We start from the raw sequence: 17771 nt of genomic DNA, 5'->3' as shown, positions 1-17771 counted from the left end.
GGCTTGGGTGGCCCGAGGCGGGTCCTCCTCTTCCCCGCAGATCCTGCAAACCCTCCATTCCTCGGAGTCTCTGCCTTCGGTGCGCGCGGCCCCTGGATGTTAAGGTTCACGCGGGCGCCAGTCAGGAGAAGTAGCGACAGTCCCCACCCATCATCTTTCCCCAAGGCAGCGCCCGGACCAACGCCGCGGGAGCCAGGCCTGCTGGAGCCCGAGCGGCTTCCGGCCCAAGGAGAGACGCACTTGAGTGATCGCAAGGAGCAAACTTGGCGCTCTCCTCGGGCCTCGGAGAGGTGAGAGATTTCGACTGCTCCCCTCTCCCTCAAAGGCGGGAACCCCGCCACCCCTTGCCGCGCGGTTGGACTCTGGACGCGGGAGTGTGCGCGGGGAGAGCGGGGGAGTGCGCCGCCTGCCCATCGCTCCCTCCCCGAAACTTCTGTGCGGCGCCCGCATTCCGGGAGCGCTGACCGGGCGGTCGCTCAGAGTTTGCCTGCACTCCGACTTTTTTCTGTCTCGGTATCCATTTGTCTCAGTCTCTGTGACTCTGTGTCTTTCTCGCTTTCGGTGAATCTTTGTCTCCGTTTCCTGTGGAAACCCCTCATTTGCCTAGATGTCTCTTCGTGGGTCTGGGAATGCCTCCTTCAGTTTTCCCCTCTCCCCCACTCCTAGTCTCACTGAAGGGCTGTCCCCCAACTTTCTAGCAGGACTTGTAGACTCTACTGACAGGCAGCAGGACCTCCTTCTTAGAACCCTGACCGCAGCCCCGAGCCAGTTTTGCCTTCCTCTCTCAGAATCCTGTGCACCCAAGGTTGGTCCTGTGTCCTTTTTCTCGTCGGCTCGGTTTCTTATCATCCCGTTAGGCCTTTTTTCCCCCTGGCCTCCCTTCAGGAACCCAGCAACGAGTAGCGCTAGCTCAAACTGAGCCTATCTCAACCTCTGGGAGGTGAAAGGGGAGATGGGCACTGGACGTGGGCAAGAGCTGAGCGGGTAGACCGGCTGCTGCCCCGACAGCGCCGCGCAGTGGTCAAAGCTCGGGCATGCGAGGCCTGAGACACAGCTGCGCTCCACAGTCACAAGGCTGTATGACAGCAGGTTACTTCACCTTCCCAGCCTCAGTTTCCTGCTCTGCATAGTAGTTAAGAGCAGAGACCCTGGAGTCAGGCTGCTAGAGTCCCAATCCTGGCTTCACTATTTACCAGCTCTGTCACCTTGGATAAATTTCTTAATTCTTTGTGTCTCTGTTTCTTCCTCTGTAAAAATGAGGTTAAAAACGCCTCCATCGTGACTAATATGCAGAAGTAACCAAATTACTCTGGGCTACTTTTGAAAAGAGTATTGCAAGACTTTGCAGAGAGAAAGGGTTTGGGTGTGGTGTAGTCTCTCACCTGATCTCAAGCCCTGGTCCAGCCATCTCCAGTCACTATACTGAATTAGATCCCCTGTAAATAAGTGCACTGGGAACAGAGCGGGAGGGAATTTGCAGCCCCTGATGATAGGCTGTAGCATCAGGGTCTATGTGAGGGTGGATGAATTCTCCCTTTCACCTAACAGCAGCCTCTAACCTATGGAATAATCTAGTGTAAATCTAACTCTCCCATTCCATAGGTAGGATAACAGAGGCCCAGAGGCGGGAAGGGCTCCCCTAGGCTTCTCCAAGACAGAGCAGGACCTGGTACAACCCAGTCAAGGAATCCTCTGATAGAGTTCTTCATCCTCCTGTGCCAAAGGAGGGTGGAAGGCAGGTCTGGCTGTTTGTCTCCTGTGAGAGCAAGTCCTCTGCTCCCCCCGCCCATACACACACCTCAAACCAGGGAGATCCACTTAGTGTGCTGGGCCTGCATAAATACTGTCCTTGGGAAAAAGAGAAGAGGTCCAGTCCTCAAGCCATGGACAGGAAATTAGGCAAGGACTAGTGACCCTGGAATCGGAATCGCCTAAGTAATAGGGCTCTCCAGAAAAAAAAAAAAAAGGCTTTGGGGAGAAGTTTCCTCTATGAGTCCAGATAAACTCACATACATAGGATTGCTAGATTTAGCAGATTAATTTTATGTGGCAACCCTACACATACTTTTTATTACATGGAGGAGCGCTCCCTCACTTCACAGACACTCAACACTGTTTACCACACATCAACACCAAATGAGCTCAGTTCTGCTAGTGTCTAGGTAAATGGAGAGAAAAACAAGAGTGGCACCATTCTACTCCATCTCACCTTCTAAATGTCTTCATTTCCAAAATGGCAACTGTGAATAAGTTGTTTTCTTTCTTGCCAAAGCTCTCCTGGCTCCCCAGACTCTAGGCCCCCTGCCCTGCTTCAGGGTAAGACTAGTTGAGGCATTTGCTGCCTGGATATCCTGGTTCTAATGCTCCGGGGAGGGCTCTACAGAGCAGCTGCTGCCACCAGCCCCTCCCTCTGCCTGGCCCTGCTCTGCAGGAGCTGCTGCTGAGACCCTGTTTCCCCTTGGGGAAAGGGGATGCAGGTTCCCACAGCCCCTGTTGGGCAAGGTGGGAATGTGCATGATCCCAAGGAATCATCCAACCCCTTCACACACACACACACACACACACACACACACACACACACACACTTTTACAGAAATAGAAACCATGGCTCAGGAGATCATGTGACTTGCCAGGCTTTTGAAGGGCTCAGAGTTGGGCTAGACCCGGGTGTGTGGACTCCCGGCCCAGACCTGGTCTGTTTATCCAAATGACTGATTAGCCCCTTGCTGAGTTCCACTCTTGCCTGAGGAGAGGTGTTTCTGGGAGCCTCTTACACCTCCCAAGGTTCTGGGCCAATTTGTTTTGAACTGTCAGGAGTGAGTGAACCGGGGGCTGAGAGAAAGGAGACCCGGGATTCTTTTGGTTTCTGCCTTTCTCCCGGGCTCCAGCCTTCACTGCCTCTGCGACCTTGCGTGAGTCTGCCACTCCCTTCCGCGAAAACCTGGATGCTTTTACATACAGAAGCTTGGGCTCCAGCACCCATGCCTGCAGCCTCCAAGAAGCAAGAGGCAGCGAACACTGCGGGTCTTGGTTACAATGTCACTGGTCGTGCCTCAGCCTCTTTCTTCCTCTGCCTCACTGTTTGGCCACATCCCCTGAGCAGCTCAGAAATGATAGGGAGGAAGCGTTTGGGGCCAGAGGGGTGGGCTCTTTGGGAGTTTTCCCGCTCCAAAATTTTCAGATAAGCGGAGAGAAGTCGTTGCATGTTTATTGAGATGTGTTATCAGTGGCGTCCTTCTCCTTATGGCTCCTCCCTTCCCTTTTCGTGGTCCGGGTAGACGTGCCGTTCTCGGCTCGGGGTGGGAAATGAGCGCTCTCTGATGATTGTAAGAGTATAATTAAGTCAGTCGCGAAACTGGCGAAGCGCGGCGCTGATCTAGCTAGAGGTGGGTGGCTGCGCAGACCCACTGACTGCACGCGGCCTAGGGTTCGAGCTCCGGAAGTGCAAAGGTCCGCCCATCGGTGCGGCGGGGCTGCAAAGAGCAGCCTGAGCTGAACAGGAGGACACCACGCCTGCACACTTCTTCCATTTTATTCTTTAACCTGGCCAGCCCGGCGGAAAGCGGTGAGACCTGCGCAGCCGCCCCTTCTTCCCTCTCCTCCACGGAGCTGCCGCTTTGGAGCCAGACGATTGTTTGGCGGCAGCCGCTACATCTCCCGACCCCAGGTCTTTGCCTGCTTCAGAGCGATCCGCGCCCTCCGCCCAGCTGGGAGGCGGGAGACTCCAGATTGTGTGACCTGCAGGGCGAACCTCAGGCAGTTGGGCTTCTTACACACAGCGGGACTCCGGATAAGAGTTCAGGAGAGGCCGGATCCTCTACAAGCACAGTATTGACTGGACCTCCAACGTGTGTGCTTTCACCACCGCAGCCCACCTGCCCACCCCCAGGCGCCCGCAGGATGCCTCTGCGGCATCCACTATATTTGCGTACCCTCCACTTCTCGGAAGAAATATCTGTCTTTCGTTACGTTATGCCTGGCCACGGTCACCTCTTAGCCCCACCTTCCCTGGGATTACGAGGTGGGGTTCTCACTTAAGCACCCTGTGGCCCGCGCACTGCGCAGCGGTTGAGACCAGGGCTAACTGCCGGGCCTGTCGACTCTCGTTCGTGGGAAGAGGGTTGCGGACTCAGGAGACGGTGAAAACAGCGCAGCTCCCTAACCGCCCTGCCTAGGGGCCGGCTTCGCAGCGACCTGAGTAAGGCCGGCTCCACACACTTGGGAGCCGTGCACGGAGGCAAGGGAGTAAGGCACGCGTCCAGGTGCGTCGGAGAGCTAGCCTAGGTCTAAGTGCCCCTTATGTGTAAGTGCGTCCTGGGTTTCCGGGTCCGAGGGTCTCTTTCTCTGTCCACGTGAGCGCTTTGGGTCCGCCCCTCCGGGCGACGGTGGCTCTGAGCGCTCCAGTGCTTCCCTGAGCGACCCGCGCCTGTCCCGAATCCTCCCCTTCCGAACGCACGATCTGTGCCAGGGACTGCCCTGAAGGACTTGCCTTTACCCCAGGGCCTGAAAGGGCGCGACCTGGTCGGAGGATTGCAAACCCACTCCGAGCATGCAGCGAGACCTGGGAAGGGAAGGAGCTGTGAGGGCGCGAGCTTGGGCAGAGGTCTGGGACAATGGCGGGGAGAGGGGAGAGAGAGTACAGGGACGGCGCTGCGGACGGCCAGACTGACTGGAGCGGCGGCCTCCTTTCGACGGACTACGCGCCGCCTGCTGGAGCAGCAAACCTCGGGAACCTGACGCCCTTCGCGAGCCTTGAATTGGTGCGGAGTAGGAAGGAGGAGGGGGCAGAGCCATCCGAACCCGGCCCCCTATGCAAAACACACACACACACACACACACACGTTTAGCCTTTTGGATCCCCATGCAGGGTAACCTGTAAGTCTCGCCTGGGCGGAGAACATTGTTGGCTGCCTGAGCCCTCGGCAGAGGATGGCGAGCCTCGTAAGCCCCACAAAAACAGCAAGGGACCAGCGGGAGTTCTGGCCTTGCAGCTCGGACGCTGGTGAGGGATTCCTAGAAAACAGCGCCCTCTGGAGGAGCTGCGCATCCACGCAGAGTCTGGACCACTAGATCTGGGACCAGAGCTTCCCTTCCCGACCCCATCCTTTAGGCAAAGTTATCCGGAGACTCATCACCTCCTAATTCCTCTTTGCTCATGCTTGCTTCCTTTCCCAACCTGTACACTTGCTTCAAAACCCTGCTCAAATCCCGCCTCCTCCAGAAAGAAGCCTTTTCAAGAGCCCAACCCATCTTCCCCTCTTCCTGCTCTAGGCATCTCAGAATCTGAAGCCTGAACCCTCGACTTCACCGCTCACACCCCGCACTGCACAGTCGATCTGCTTCCTGCCTCGCCCTTCTCCAAAGAGACTGTTAATCCGTCCACTCCACCCACCCATTGCATTGCATACTGTTTTTCTTTCCCCCTAGTAAAGGAAGACTGAAGTCATTTATTCCAAAATGGGACTTTTTGGTTTTCAAAGTTTATTTCCTATATGGGGAACTTGAGACTTTGCCCAACGTCATACAGCAAATTGGTAGCAGAGGTGGAACTAAATCCCTAGTCTCTAGTTTAACAAACCAGACCCCTCTCCGTGTCACCTGGATGAGGAGCAGGTAATGTGGGAAAGCGCTTATTTTGAGGAGTGAAGACTGATTGGGGGAGTTTTGACATAGGACGGGGAAATGCAAGAGGGAACTTGGTGTGTGTGTGTGTATGGAGGGGAGAGAGTCAGTGCTCCAGGACGGGGCAGTAAGTAAGGACAGTCAGGCTGTTCCTTCTCCCAACCCCAGCCCAAATGAAGCTACTTTGATGGGCTTCAGATTTCAGGGGTTGGCTGGATGTCCTACAACAACAGGCAAGTCAGCTGGAGGCTGGGAACAGCTTCAATTCAGGCAAATACCACCCTTCCCTCTGCCCTGGGAAGGAAGGGTTGGGCCTAGAAACCTCTGCTGCTAATACACACCCAGAAGGTTCTGCTGATCTCTAGATCAACGGAGGAGGCCTTCCAGTGCTTGCAATTATGAAGTTAAGAGAGAAGCTGGGAGACTGATTTCCATGTGATTTGCATGAGGCCCCAGTTGACACTTGCCCTGAGGTTCGAGGCCTTCTCAGCGATGCTACCAGTGCTTGTCCACACAGGCCGGTTCCTGCCTGTATGTCCAGCTTCACCTCTAACCCCTGTACCCCACTCACACCTGATTTGCTCTTTTTCACCTCTTCACCTTTGCACTCAGCTCACTCCTGCCTGGCCTACTCCTCCTAATTTTCATCCATTTCAAATGTCAAGCTTTATGAACTGCTTCCCCCAACAGCACCGCACACTGGCCAGGCTGTGAGGGGCTCTGCCTCTGTGCTGCCAGAGACTTAACTCCCTATGTTGTTATGGTTTGTTTCCCAGTCTGTCATCCTCTATCAACTATGTGCTCCTTGAGAACAGGCATTATATTGTCTTCATCCTCATTAAATGGGGATAAGAATTGTACCATCTCATTGAGTGGTTGTGAGGATTAAATAGAATAATGTATATAAAGCACTTAGCCTAGTGCCTGAAACTTGAAAGAGCTCAATGAATGTTTCTCATCATTATCATCATCATTACTAATCACTCTATTTTCTGCCAGGCACAAAATTCAACATACAGTAGGTACTCAATAAATGTTAGATTTTTGGACACATGAATGAATGAATGGTATGACAGATCTCTTCCTCTTGTCCAAGACTCCCCAGAAAGCTAGCTTACATCATCAGTAGGAATATGTGTTTTCTAAGGACAGACATTGTTTTTCCCCCATCAGTCCTCATCCCTGAAGGAAGAAAAACATGTTCCCTTTCAGAGAAAGTTTTTTTCATGGTCCCTGACCTCAGCAGTCATTGGATTTCTCTCTTGTACTCTCTGCTTCAGTTTCCTTTTTTTAAAATGGTACTGAAAACCTTCCAGTTATAAAATAAGTCATGGGGATATAAAGTAAAACATAGAGAATAGAGTTAATAACATTTGTAATAACTATTTATGGTAACAGATGATTACTAGACTTATTGTGGTGGTCATTTTATAAGGCATATAAATGTTGAATCACTATGGCATACACTTGAAACTAATATAATACTATATTTCAATTATAATTAAAAGTAAATTAACAAATTTTCTAAAAAAATAAAATGGTTATGACCAATCATAACAACCAAACCCTGCCAAAATCTTCCAGGGTCTTCCCATTGCTTATAAGATAAAACTCAATCTCCTTAGTATGGTGAGCTGAACATGTTTACATAGTCCATGTCATCCTGATTGGAATATCCAGTCACCATTTCCCTCACACTTACCTCCAGGAGCAGACGGGTAACCTGGCTGGATGGAACAGCTTTGCAAGTCCAAAGCCCAGCAGTTGATCCCAGGCAGCAGTAAGTTACCTAAGCCGAACCAATCACTCCTACCAGATTTGATATATGGACTCTGGGACCTGGGAGGAGTGCTGCTTCTTTTGGATCAGAAGACAGGCATGCAGGCTTAGCTGCCAGCAGCCATCCTTCCTGCAGAGCATTGACATGAAAGCCTATCCATGAAGGGAAAATGTCTCTCAGGAGAGGGACAGAGCTTAATAACAGTGTTGAGTCCCCCAGCTTTGCCTGGAACTAGAACCCTTAGACTTTCCAGACATTCTCAGAAATAAGCTAGGTTGAATTGAATTTCTTCTAATTTGAGTTGAATTTCACAAATAAAAGAGCCACAAGAGAGAAAGGTCCTGGGTCCCTGAGACCACTGAGATGACATACCACCCAAACTGCCTGCAGAGACTCTTATGTGAAATGAAAATAAACTTCAATCTTGGTTAAGCCACTGTTATGGAATATTCTTTGGGGGGTGAGGTGGGTGGAGTCTGATACTTAACCCTAATTAATACAGGGAGGGATGGAGAAATGTTCTGTAGACAAAGAAATGATCTGGGGTTGTTAGCCTAGAGAATGCAGGGTTCAGGGTTGATGTGTCCACCATCTCCAAATCTGTACAGGACTGACCTGGAGCAGAGAGACCAAAGCAAAAAGGAGCCTGAAAGTTGTAAAGAGATGCAATTTATGAGATTCCACTCAAGGAAAACATTCCAATAGCCGTCTCTCAGAGATGCAGTAGTTTACTTTGGTGATAGTGAGCTCTCCATCACTGGAAATGTGTGATTAGAAGCTGGATAATCATCAGGTAGGAATCTTAGAGGCACCCAGGTGCAGCAAACAGAGTGCAGGATCTTAGATCTTAGAGCTGGGTTCAAATTATGCTCCCACCACTTATACTTTCAGACAAATAATCTCTCTAAGCCTCAGTTTCCTCATTTGTAAAGTATCCAGATAGCTGGATTGGAGATAGAGAATATCCTGGAAGAAAATATCCTGGCCTGCCACCTTGCAGGGACTCCTCAGACCTCATATTATAGTTGGAGCCAACTATGGGTCAGCATGCCTCCGTGAGGTTCCTCACTCTCCTGTCTGACCTTGACATTTTTGAGGGAGCCTGCTCTAGCCTACCAGGAGAATGTACCTCCCTGGTTTGTTCATATAGCTGAAGAGGAGCGGTGGAGCCTGAGCTGAGAGTCCTGTCCCTGCCTTCCTGTATAACCTCAGATATGCCTCTGCCCCTCGCAGTTCCTCAGTTTTCTCATCTGATGTGAAAAGTACATCGTCTGTCTGGACAGTCTGGCTCCAGAATCAGGGCTCTTATCTACTGTGCCCTACCTACAATTCCAAACGAGGGCAATTGCCATTCACGGCAATAATAATAATAATCATGCTTCTGCATGGCCTTGCCCTACCTAAGCTCCTGATCATTCCCAAATGGGGCCAACTGCTACATGAGACAACATCACTGGTCTGGGCCAACCCAGAGGTTCCCTGGCTACTCAGGGCCTTGTTTGCAGCCGTGAAGTTTGGATCCCCCTAAGTCACATGTATGCCTCTCACGGGTTCTGCTTGATCTTCCGTCATCTCCTTCCTCCCACAAAGCTGGGACCAACTCAGAGTTGAGGGATTAGAGACAATGAAATGGGAAATCCAAAGCAGAGGGGAGTAGATCTTAGAACATGATCCTGTGATCAGCAGAAGGGAGTCAGAGTTGAGGCCCTGGATGGGGCAGGTAGGGAAGAGGAGATGGCCGTGTTTGGCAAGGGGCAGTTGAGGTCAGAAGAGCTAGCTCCCTACGCCTGCCACTGGTGCCCAGGGCTTGGAAGTAGAAGGGAAAAGGAGCCATCACCCCTCATCAATGGCTAGGGCACAGACCCCACGCAGGGTAAAGCTGTCAAGTACCCAGGCTTCCCAGATCCAGAGGCCAAAACACCTGGTGAGAGACTTTGATGGGAAGCCCACTGGAGAGGAGGGCAGTGAGATTTGAGAAAGTGAAATTCTGACTATGGTCACCAAAGATCCCTTTGAGAAATAAAAAAGAACAGCTGCCAAATAAAGCCAGTGTGAACACACAGGGAGCTTGGTGTCCTGACAAGGGCTGTGTGGAAATGCACTTTAAGAATTTTTTCTTACAGATATACCTGCACACATGATATATGTACAAGGTTTCATTGCAGCAGGTTTGGGAATGTCAAAAGGTTGGAAACAATGTAAATGCCCACCAACTGGCCCCAGTTAAGCAAATAATGGGCCGTCTGTGTAAGGGAATAGTATGCTGTGTAAAATAAATAAGTTTTTTATGTTTTGATCTGGAAAGAGCTCCTATATGTATTGCTGAGTGAAAAAAAAAATCAAGATATATAACAGTGTAGACATGCTTCCAATTGTGTGTGTGTGTGTGTGTGTATGTTTAAAGGAGAAAATAACATTTGTTTTGGTTTGTACATGCAACAAAAACATCGAGAAGGATGAATAAAAACCTAATAACTGATTATCTGTTGGGGCAAATGGGGAACAATAATGAAAGAGAAACTTTTCACTGAATGCTTTGTTACACTTTTAAAGCCAAATATAGATATTACCTATTTAACAATTAAATAAATACTTTAAAAGAAACAAAGCAGTTGTTCGAATAAATAAGGCTGAGTGTGCAGAACATAAAATAAAAACCTTTACTATGTGATGAACACATTCTATAGGCTCCAACCTGAAAATATGGGCAGTGGCTGTAGTGCTAAAGGCAGGGCCCTGAAAGCCGAGCCTGGTGGGTACCTGTGAGCACTGATTTGATGCCCTTCAGGTAGGGATGTAAGCGAGTCTGCTGGCTAGGACCTCAGATTTTCTACCTTGCACTCGCTAATCCTACCCCTCTTTGGCTCCTCTCTTAGTCCCATCTAAACTGCTATGGAAAGTCAGACTTTTTCAGTTTGCCAAGCTGGACAGGGATTAGGATGGAGCAAAGGGGTTTTCATAGGAACTAGAGCAGCAGGCTCTCTCTCCCTTCCTTCAAAACCCAAACCAAAGCTCACCTACTTCAGGAAGTCTTCCTTGTGAAGGCCACGAAGCCCCCAGCCCTTCCATAACTCAGGGAAATGATCTGGTGCCCAGGGTAGGGCCTGTGTCTCCCTCAAGTGGGGTCCAGGCCTCTTGTCTCTAATTCTCTTCAGTCCCCTAAATCCCAAGCCTGGCCTCCAGACAAGGAGTAGCTTAGGCCAAGGCTTGGTGTGCCCAGCCCTAGCCAGGATGCCCAGTGAGGGAGACAGTGGACAGAGAAGACACAGGCCCAGTGTTGGGATACACTCAGGCTGGCAGGATAAAATATTACAGAAAGTCATTACAATGACTTTAGCAGTTAAAAAGGCCATCCCACCCAAGAAGAGAGCACAGGGCACATTCTCCCTGTTTCACAGGAGCCTGAGGCTAAGCCTGGGGCAGAAGCCTGAATCAGTGAGTAACCAAGGTGACCTAATAGTTCCCTCATCTCGTCAGCACTCTGCACGCTATATTGATACACATCGATATTTGAATCTCTGAGCAAGGTAAGTGTCTAATGCATCTCTAAGTTTTCAGCTGGGGAAGGGCACATAATCCAGGAGCTTGAAGAGAGTTGTGAATTACTGTAAAGGTCAAAGGAAAGGCTTTGCCTACGTGTCTGACGGGGGTCTAAACCTCAGGTTTCCTGACCCCAGCCCAGCACTTTTTTTTTACAAAGCAGATCAATTCTCTGCACCTAGGACTGGCCATTCCAAGCCTCTCTACAGTGGGGCAGCTACCAAAGGATGCCAAGAAGAATAGAGGAAGACAGAAGATCTGGGAGGGCTTCCCAGGGGAGGTGGAAACGTCAGCCAGTTTTCCTCTCCCACACCAAATAATTGGGTTCTGCACTGGAAAAAAGTGCCATTCAGCCACCTGAAGCCACCCCCAGCTCAAAACAGCATCCAAGTGAATCTTGGCCTCATTCCACTGATTTCCTGCTTAAATCAGGTGCACAAAAGGTGGCCAATAGGTGGCGCTTTTGTCTCCACAAAATTGATGAGAGAAAAGGCAGGGAGAAGGAAGGACAGCACAGGAAAAGGGGAGGGAGAGGGGAAAGAGGGAGAATGTGGAAAACTGAAAATAAAAGGAAACCAAAACTCATCACTTGGCTTGGAAAGGCAGGTTTCCGGATCCGGACTATGGGTGTGAGTGGGTGCAGGAATATTTAAATTAACTGAGGAATTTTATTGGTGCCTGGAGCTCTCCATCCAAGTTTCCACCTCAGCTGGCCTCTTCAGCTCAGAGAAAGAGAATGACTTTGGAATCAGGCAGACCTGGGTCAAGTTTCGAATCTGTCATTTTGCAGCTTGATCTGGATAATTCACTTTGCCTTTTTGAACCCCGATTTCATCTATAAAATGGAGCTAGTAATTCTAATAATGCCACCCTGCATTCCAGGAATAAACTGTATTTGATCATGCATTTTTGTAAGACTCCACCGGATTCGATCCGCTCACATTTTGTTAAGGAATGCTACCTCTTCTTCTGTATGTGAGAATGACTAGGTTTTGTGTGCTCAGCCCTCCTTAACCTTAATCAGGTTTTGATAACATAATGAAGTAGACAGAATTGGGATGGCTTTCGGTTTTTTCTGTGTTCTGGAACAATTTATATAACTAGAAAAATAAGTTCCTTGATGGTTTGACAGAACTCACAGGTAAAACCAACTAGCCTAGGTGCCCTCCAGTGGGTTCAATGGAGGAACAGTCTGACAGTGTTTTGTGTTTGCTGTCTACTAATAGATCTATTGAGATTAATTACTAAGTCAGTCAAGCCATACCTGGGTGTCTACCAGCCAAATGACCACCCCAAGCTTTCAGGGTTAGCGACATGAAGCTGTGATTAAATGGAAAAGTTAGTAATCTCCATGAAATAGGAGGATTTTAGCCACTGGCTGATTGTTTCTCTACCTTTGTATATCTACTTTTCTCTGTCGCCGCTGTACCTCCGCCAAGCCACCATCCTTTCCTGCCCAGATACTACAGTAATCTTTTCATTGGTCTCCCCATCCCAGATCTCCTTTAATGGCATATTTGGGGCTATGACATTTCCTCTGTGCACAAGTTTGACTACATCCTATGGATTTTAATATGTATTGTTCTCACCTTTATTAATTTATAGTCTGTGATTTCAATTTTCCTCTAACTTAAGAATTATTTAGATAAGCATTTTAAATTTTTCAAATGTTTAGTTCAAAACGTGGTCCAAGAACATATTATACATGTAGGAATTTGTAAACATTTTTGAATGTTGTGTTCATTGCAATAATAATCTTAAAACATATTCATATAGCATATTCTAGGTTACTTAGATGACCTCCTGATACATCATAAAAGCAGAGACCAGATATTCAGTCCTTATTTACATTTGTTATCAAGTGGTGCTACTTCAATCTTGATATAAGGCAAAAAACAATGTGGAATTTATACATAACTGCTGCATTTGGGCTAGTTTATGGCATGGTCTGCTGCTATATGAAGGAATGCTTGCAGTTCATTCAGAAGAAAAAAATGGTGGATGAATTTAGCCATCACATTGCTGAAGACATGCCAGGCTCCAAAGACCTAAGATGGGGCAGTCAGGGTAGGCTGCATTCAAGGTGCAAGTGATTTCATTCCCGCAAAACAATATCTTCTTTCACATTTGATTGTTATGAATTTGAATTTTTATTTTGCAGCTGTTTGAATTTAATTCTTTTTAATTCTGTTTTATAGTTGCATAAGAGATACAAGTGTAAGGATTTTATACTTGCCCATATTAAATGATAATGTAATAAAAATTTTAAAAAAGACAATACTAGAGGTCCACGGAATTTTTTCCTTTAAAAGAAGACTACTTTAGCTTCTTGTATATTGCAAAATCCTCCCCCCTGCACCCCCCTCGCCACAACCTCATACTTCTAGGATATCCCAAAGAGATACTTTACATGGGCTTAAAACCAACCCAGTCATGATAATAGAGGGTTCTCCAACTTGCTCATTTTTCCTTCTGCCTTCCCAGGTGAAGCCCACAGCCTTCGACATTGCCTGAAGGACCCTCTTTGTTGTTATGCTTCCATTGTCCCTGCTAAGGATGTCACTTCCCTGTGTACTCAATTTTCCATGTGCCAGTGATGCTGGCCTCTTTCCAGCAGACACTCTAACCAGCTCAGCACCATCCTGGCCCAAAGCCATTCTTCTTGTGCTCCAAGCCCCCTAAGTTGGTAAGCAGCCCTCTCAACTCATTGACTCCTATAAGAACCATTCCCCTGCCTTCATCATACCGCCAAAGCATGAGCCTTCATCTTCGTAACACTGAGCCACCTTCCCCACTTCCCAAAGTTAGTGAGCACTGAACTTGGAAAACAACTCCCATTCTCCTCTTCCTCATTCCCCCAATAAAAGGCACAAAACCCAGCTTTAACTCGACCATTTCATTGTCAAAGTACACGGTACACACTCAGCTTCTCATGCTAAAATAATCATCTTAATTTCAGGTGTGCAAAATTTCCCCCCAATATACCTTGACTGAAACAAAGAAATCAACAAAGAAAAAGGGAGATATGGAATCCAGAAAGCAGAGAATACAACACAGGATAGAGATGGAGGGAATTCCAAGGACTTCCAAGAAAAACAGTGAAAGGAAATTATAGGTCCACATCTGTGCAGCAGACATGGAGAGCGATCAGCCCAGACTGGGGCTGGACAGAGAGCTAGGGGAGAGGTGCATCCAGAAAAGGAAAACATAACAACCAAAAGCAATGATAGATTTCCTGAGAAATTTGACCATGTCAAAATTGTACCACAATGCTATTGGAAGATATGGAAAGATTTAGCCATGGCTATGAAGAAGGATAAGCAAATGAGAAAATAAAGCATTGAACATTGAGAAAAATTAAAAGTTGCAATCCTCCCCCTCCACCCCATAAATTGTAGTCATGGTACACTGGTGGCCTAACAGAGAACAACATATATGGTAATAATATGTAAATGCTAAAAATGAATTTGACCAAACGTTGGTAATTTGGGTGGGAATGGGAAGAGATAGAGATTTTAGAGATGAATGATCATCTATCATAGTAGGAAGTTAATCATTACTGTTTCAAAACATTAATATAAGCATGGCAATATGGAAGTATATTCCAAAAGAGACAGATATGAATTGAAAGTAGATGCTCCTAAGGAAGAAAGCAGGGTCCTGAGAATGGGCAAGTCACCATTAAAACCCCTTAATTGCTATTTGATGTGTTAGATTATATGCTTGTTTCAATTCAATAAAAACAAAAATTGTTAAAAATGTGTCCTCAAAGATGACTTCTAGGTTTCTACGAGAATGAAAGGACAACTATTTGCTTAACATTTCTGAAGCTTCCATTTAGATTATTCCTCCCCGGCTCAAAAAGGAGAGGGGTGAAGCTAATATTGAAGTCTTGCTTCTAGATAAAAGTGCTTAGTGCTTTGTAAAGACAGAGTTGGAGCAAGGCTTTGTTTTGTGTTTTCCACATCTACCCAAGTGTCAAAATTCTTAGGGCATTCTATGACATATAGGTCTCCAGACAACGAATTCCAAGGGCATCAACAATCTCATATTTGTGTCTATATGGGCCTCAGAGCCCAGCATAGGACCTGGCACACAATGAGCCCTCAACGCTGTTGAGTCGAAAATTAAAGAGGCATTTCAAAATAAAATCTTTCTGGTTTTCCAATTCAGCAGTGACCTTTCTAATATTTCCAGGCAGACACTTCCCACCTTGTTTCCATTATTCCAAGATCCCAGGGACAGAGACCTCAGGGCAGTGGCAAGAATGAAATTCAGAGCTCAAGAAGCACTTTCTGTCCTCAGCACAGTGAGAAGGGTCCTCTCCTTCCCTGGAAATTTCTTGGATTTGGAAGGAATTTATCAAGAGGTGCTCTGAGGCAGGAGGAGAGGCGGTAACACCATTCTGAATAAAAGAAAGTTTGTTTTGTTCTTTGTAGAGCTCTACTCCTTAGAGAACCAAGCTGGATCTTGGCTACCTGCTGGGCCCTAGGGAGGGACAATTTTCTCAACAACAAATGGAGGAAATAGCCTCCACTTCCACCTCTTTTGCAGGTCATGGCAAGGACTGCAAGCAAGCATGGATGAGATGTGCCAAAGTACTGTCAACCCAGTTATTATTCAGTAAGTCAGGCACAATAGACACTAGGGATTCAGTCAGCCAGTCATTCAACAAATATTAAGTGAAGGGCTGCTTTTACATCAGGCAAATGAGATCTGACTTTGCTCAAAAGGGTTAACAGCTGGGGAGGGGATCTACCCAAGGCATTTCACACCCGACTATGCATACCTACTGTCCTACCTCCAAAGGCTACCTTCCCTGCCTCCTCAGATTTCCTGCACCCTTCTCCTCCATGAGCTGCCAGCTTTCCAGCCTCATCCTGCATCACCACCCTAGAGCTTTAAACTCTTGTATCTAAGTGAAGTGCATCAGGCTTGTCCAACACGCAAATCACATTCACCCTGGGCTAAAAGCTCACCGATCTCTTCGCCAGTAGTTCCCCACAGGTAATCCAGGCCCTACTAGACTGGGGAGCTCTGGGACAGAGGAGCTCAGGAAAGCCTGATGCTTAGTATTTGGGTCCACCAGAGAGTAGGACAGGGTTAAGAGCCTACTCCCTCCCTCATATAGCAACCTCTGAGCCTCTGCACAGTGCTGCCCTGTCCTTGGTGCTGGGGATAGTCACGAAGCAGCTCAAATCCCTGCTGCCCAGCTTCCAATTTAGCAAAGGAAGTTAAGACAGGGGTCATAACTGATGGTGCGGGGCCCAGCCCAAGTGCGGAGGGGATGTGCAGGGTTCTGCAGCTTGGTCCCACCCTTTAAATAGGGAGTTTTAGCCTTTTAAACTGAGCCCCCAGTCTTGGCCCAGTGCCCTTCCTCCAGAAGTGTGCATACTAATCACCTGTAAATTTTAAGATGATTCATTGGGTCTGAAGTGGAGCCTGAGATTCTAACAAGGTGATGCATTTCATCCCAGGAGCTAGTGAAGGTCCATGGGCCACACTTTGAGTACAAGACTCTAGAGCATTTATTTCATTTCTCTGAGGAGTGATTGGTAGTGTGTCTTCCCCGCTGGTCTCTAAGCACCATGAGGATGGGATCTTGCTCATTGTTTAGCCACGTATTTATTCCCAGTATTCGACACGGTGCTTGAAACATTCAATAAGTACTTGTTAGAGAAGTGGCCAATACTCCCTTATCCATGGATGTTGGGAGTAATCCCACACAGCAAACCCACTGGCCAAATACACTCATCTGCATACCACATCTCATCTCTACCAGCCTCCGGGATGCAGCAGGTGATGGTGTTTACTAGGCCTACTATGTGCACAGCTATGGTTTAATCTCATCCTAATCCTACTTCATAAACCTCTTTCTGATGACTCACACCATGTGACAACCTAAAATCCTGAACAAAGTTCACCCACTATCTCCCCAGACCACTCCTCCAAGTCACCAGCCAGCACACCAAGCCCAGATAGAGGTTTCTTCTTTCTTTTTAATCAAACCGGGTTTAATTAAAAAATAATAATAACCTAATAAGTCCTAAGTTTTCCAGATGGTGGGGAGCTCCCCCTTTCAGTCAAGAGCCCCTGGTGCTGCTTGTCTCAGAAATCTCGAAGAACTGTCCTCGGGGCTTGGAACAGCACAGCCAGGTGTGTCTGTGTGGAAGGGGAGCACTCTCCTAGTAAGAAACTGAGGACAGACAGGTAAGTGGGGTTGGGAGACAAACTTGTGGGGAAATGAAGGGAAGGGAGCGAGAGTCAGAAACCCAAGGAGTCTGACCTCTACTGTGTTGTAAATACACGAAGGTTGCAGAGGTAAGGAGCCAGTTGTGGAGGCGCCTTGAGATCGAAGGTCTGGCTTCTGACGGCTTGCAATTCACCAGAAAAATGGGGTGGGGGCTCACGTGTGGTGATCCAGCTCGGGGACATGGAACTAACAGCAGTGCTGGGGGAGCGCACAGATGGGGGATCACAGTAAAGGGAGAAGAAATGAAGGGCTCACACATCGGGGTGGGGGTGGGAGTGGAGGGTTCATTTCAGTGGAGAGATGGTGAGGCTTCCCAGGGATGGGGGGGTGAGAGAAAGAGGTAACAGGTGTGCTCAGTCCAAGAGGCAGAGATAGGGAAGCTCAGAGGTGTGCCCAAGCCAAGGGGGAAGGGGACAGAGAGAGGGGGCGCGCCCAGGCAGCGCCCAGTCCTAAAGGCTAGGGACCCCCAGGAGGCCCCTGTCGGTGGTGGAAGGGCTCACAGGTAGCGCTCCAGCCCCGGCGCGTAGCCCGGCTGCCTCAGGTAGGCCTCCCCCGGGCCGAGGGGGCCGAGCGCGC

General features: G+C 48.3%; 1 protein-coding gene and 1 long non-coding RNA gene across 2 annotated transcripts in view; one reads left to right on the top strand and one right to left on the bottom strand.

Annotated features, from left to right (window-relative positions):
* The first annotated feature begins 6 nt into the window (after positions 1–6).
* Positions 7–7834, top strand: LOC107196220. Its single transcript, XR_001517593.2, has 2 exons — positions 7–290; positions 3552–7834. It is a non-coding gene; the product is annotated as an uncharacterized LOC107196220 (long non-coding RNA).
* A 9396-nt stretch (positions 7835–17230) lies between these two features.
* The window catches only part of FOXE3 (forkhead box E3), a 1152-nt gene continuing 611 nt past the window's right edge, over positions 17231–17771 (bottom strand). The window contains exon 3 of the mRNA XM_015595054.1: positions 17231–17393. Within this exon, the coding sequence (XP_015450540.1) occupies positions 17231–17393 (163 nt within the window). The remainder of the gene's footprint in view (positions 17394–17771) is intronic.

This window comes from Pteropus alecto, unplaced genomic scaffold (assembly GCF_000325575.1).
Source record: "Pteropus alecto unplaced genomic scaffold, ASM32557v1 scaffold25, whole genome shotgun sequence".
Taxonomy (NCBI): Eukaryota; Metazoa; Chordata; class Mammalia; order Chiroptera; family Pteropodidae; genus Pteropus; species Pteropus alecto.
Note: the sequence above shows the minus strand (reverse complement) of the source record. Positions and strands in the feature narration are given on the sequence as shown.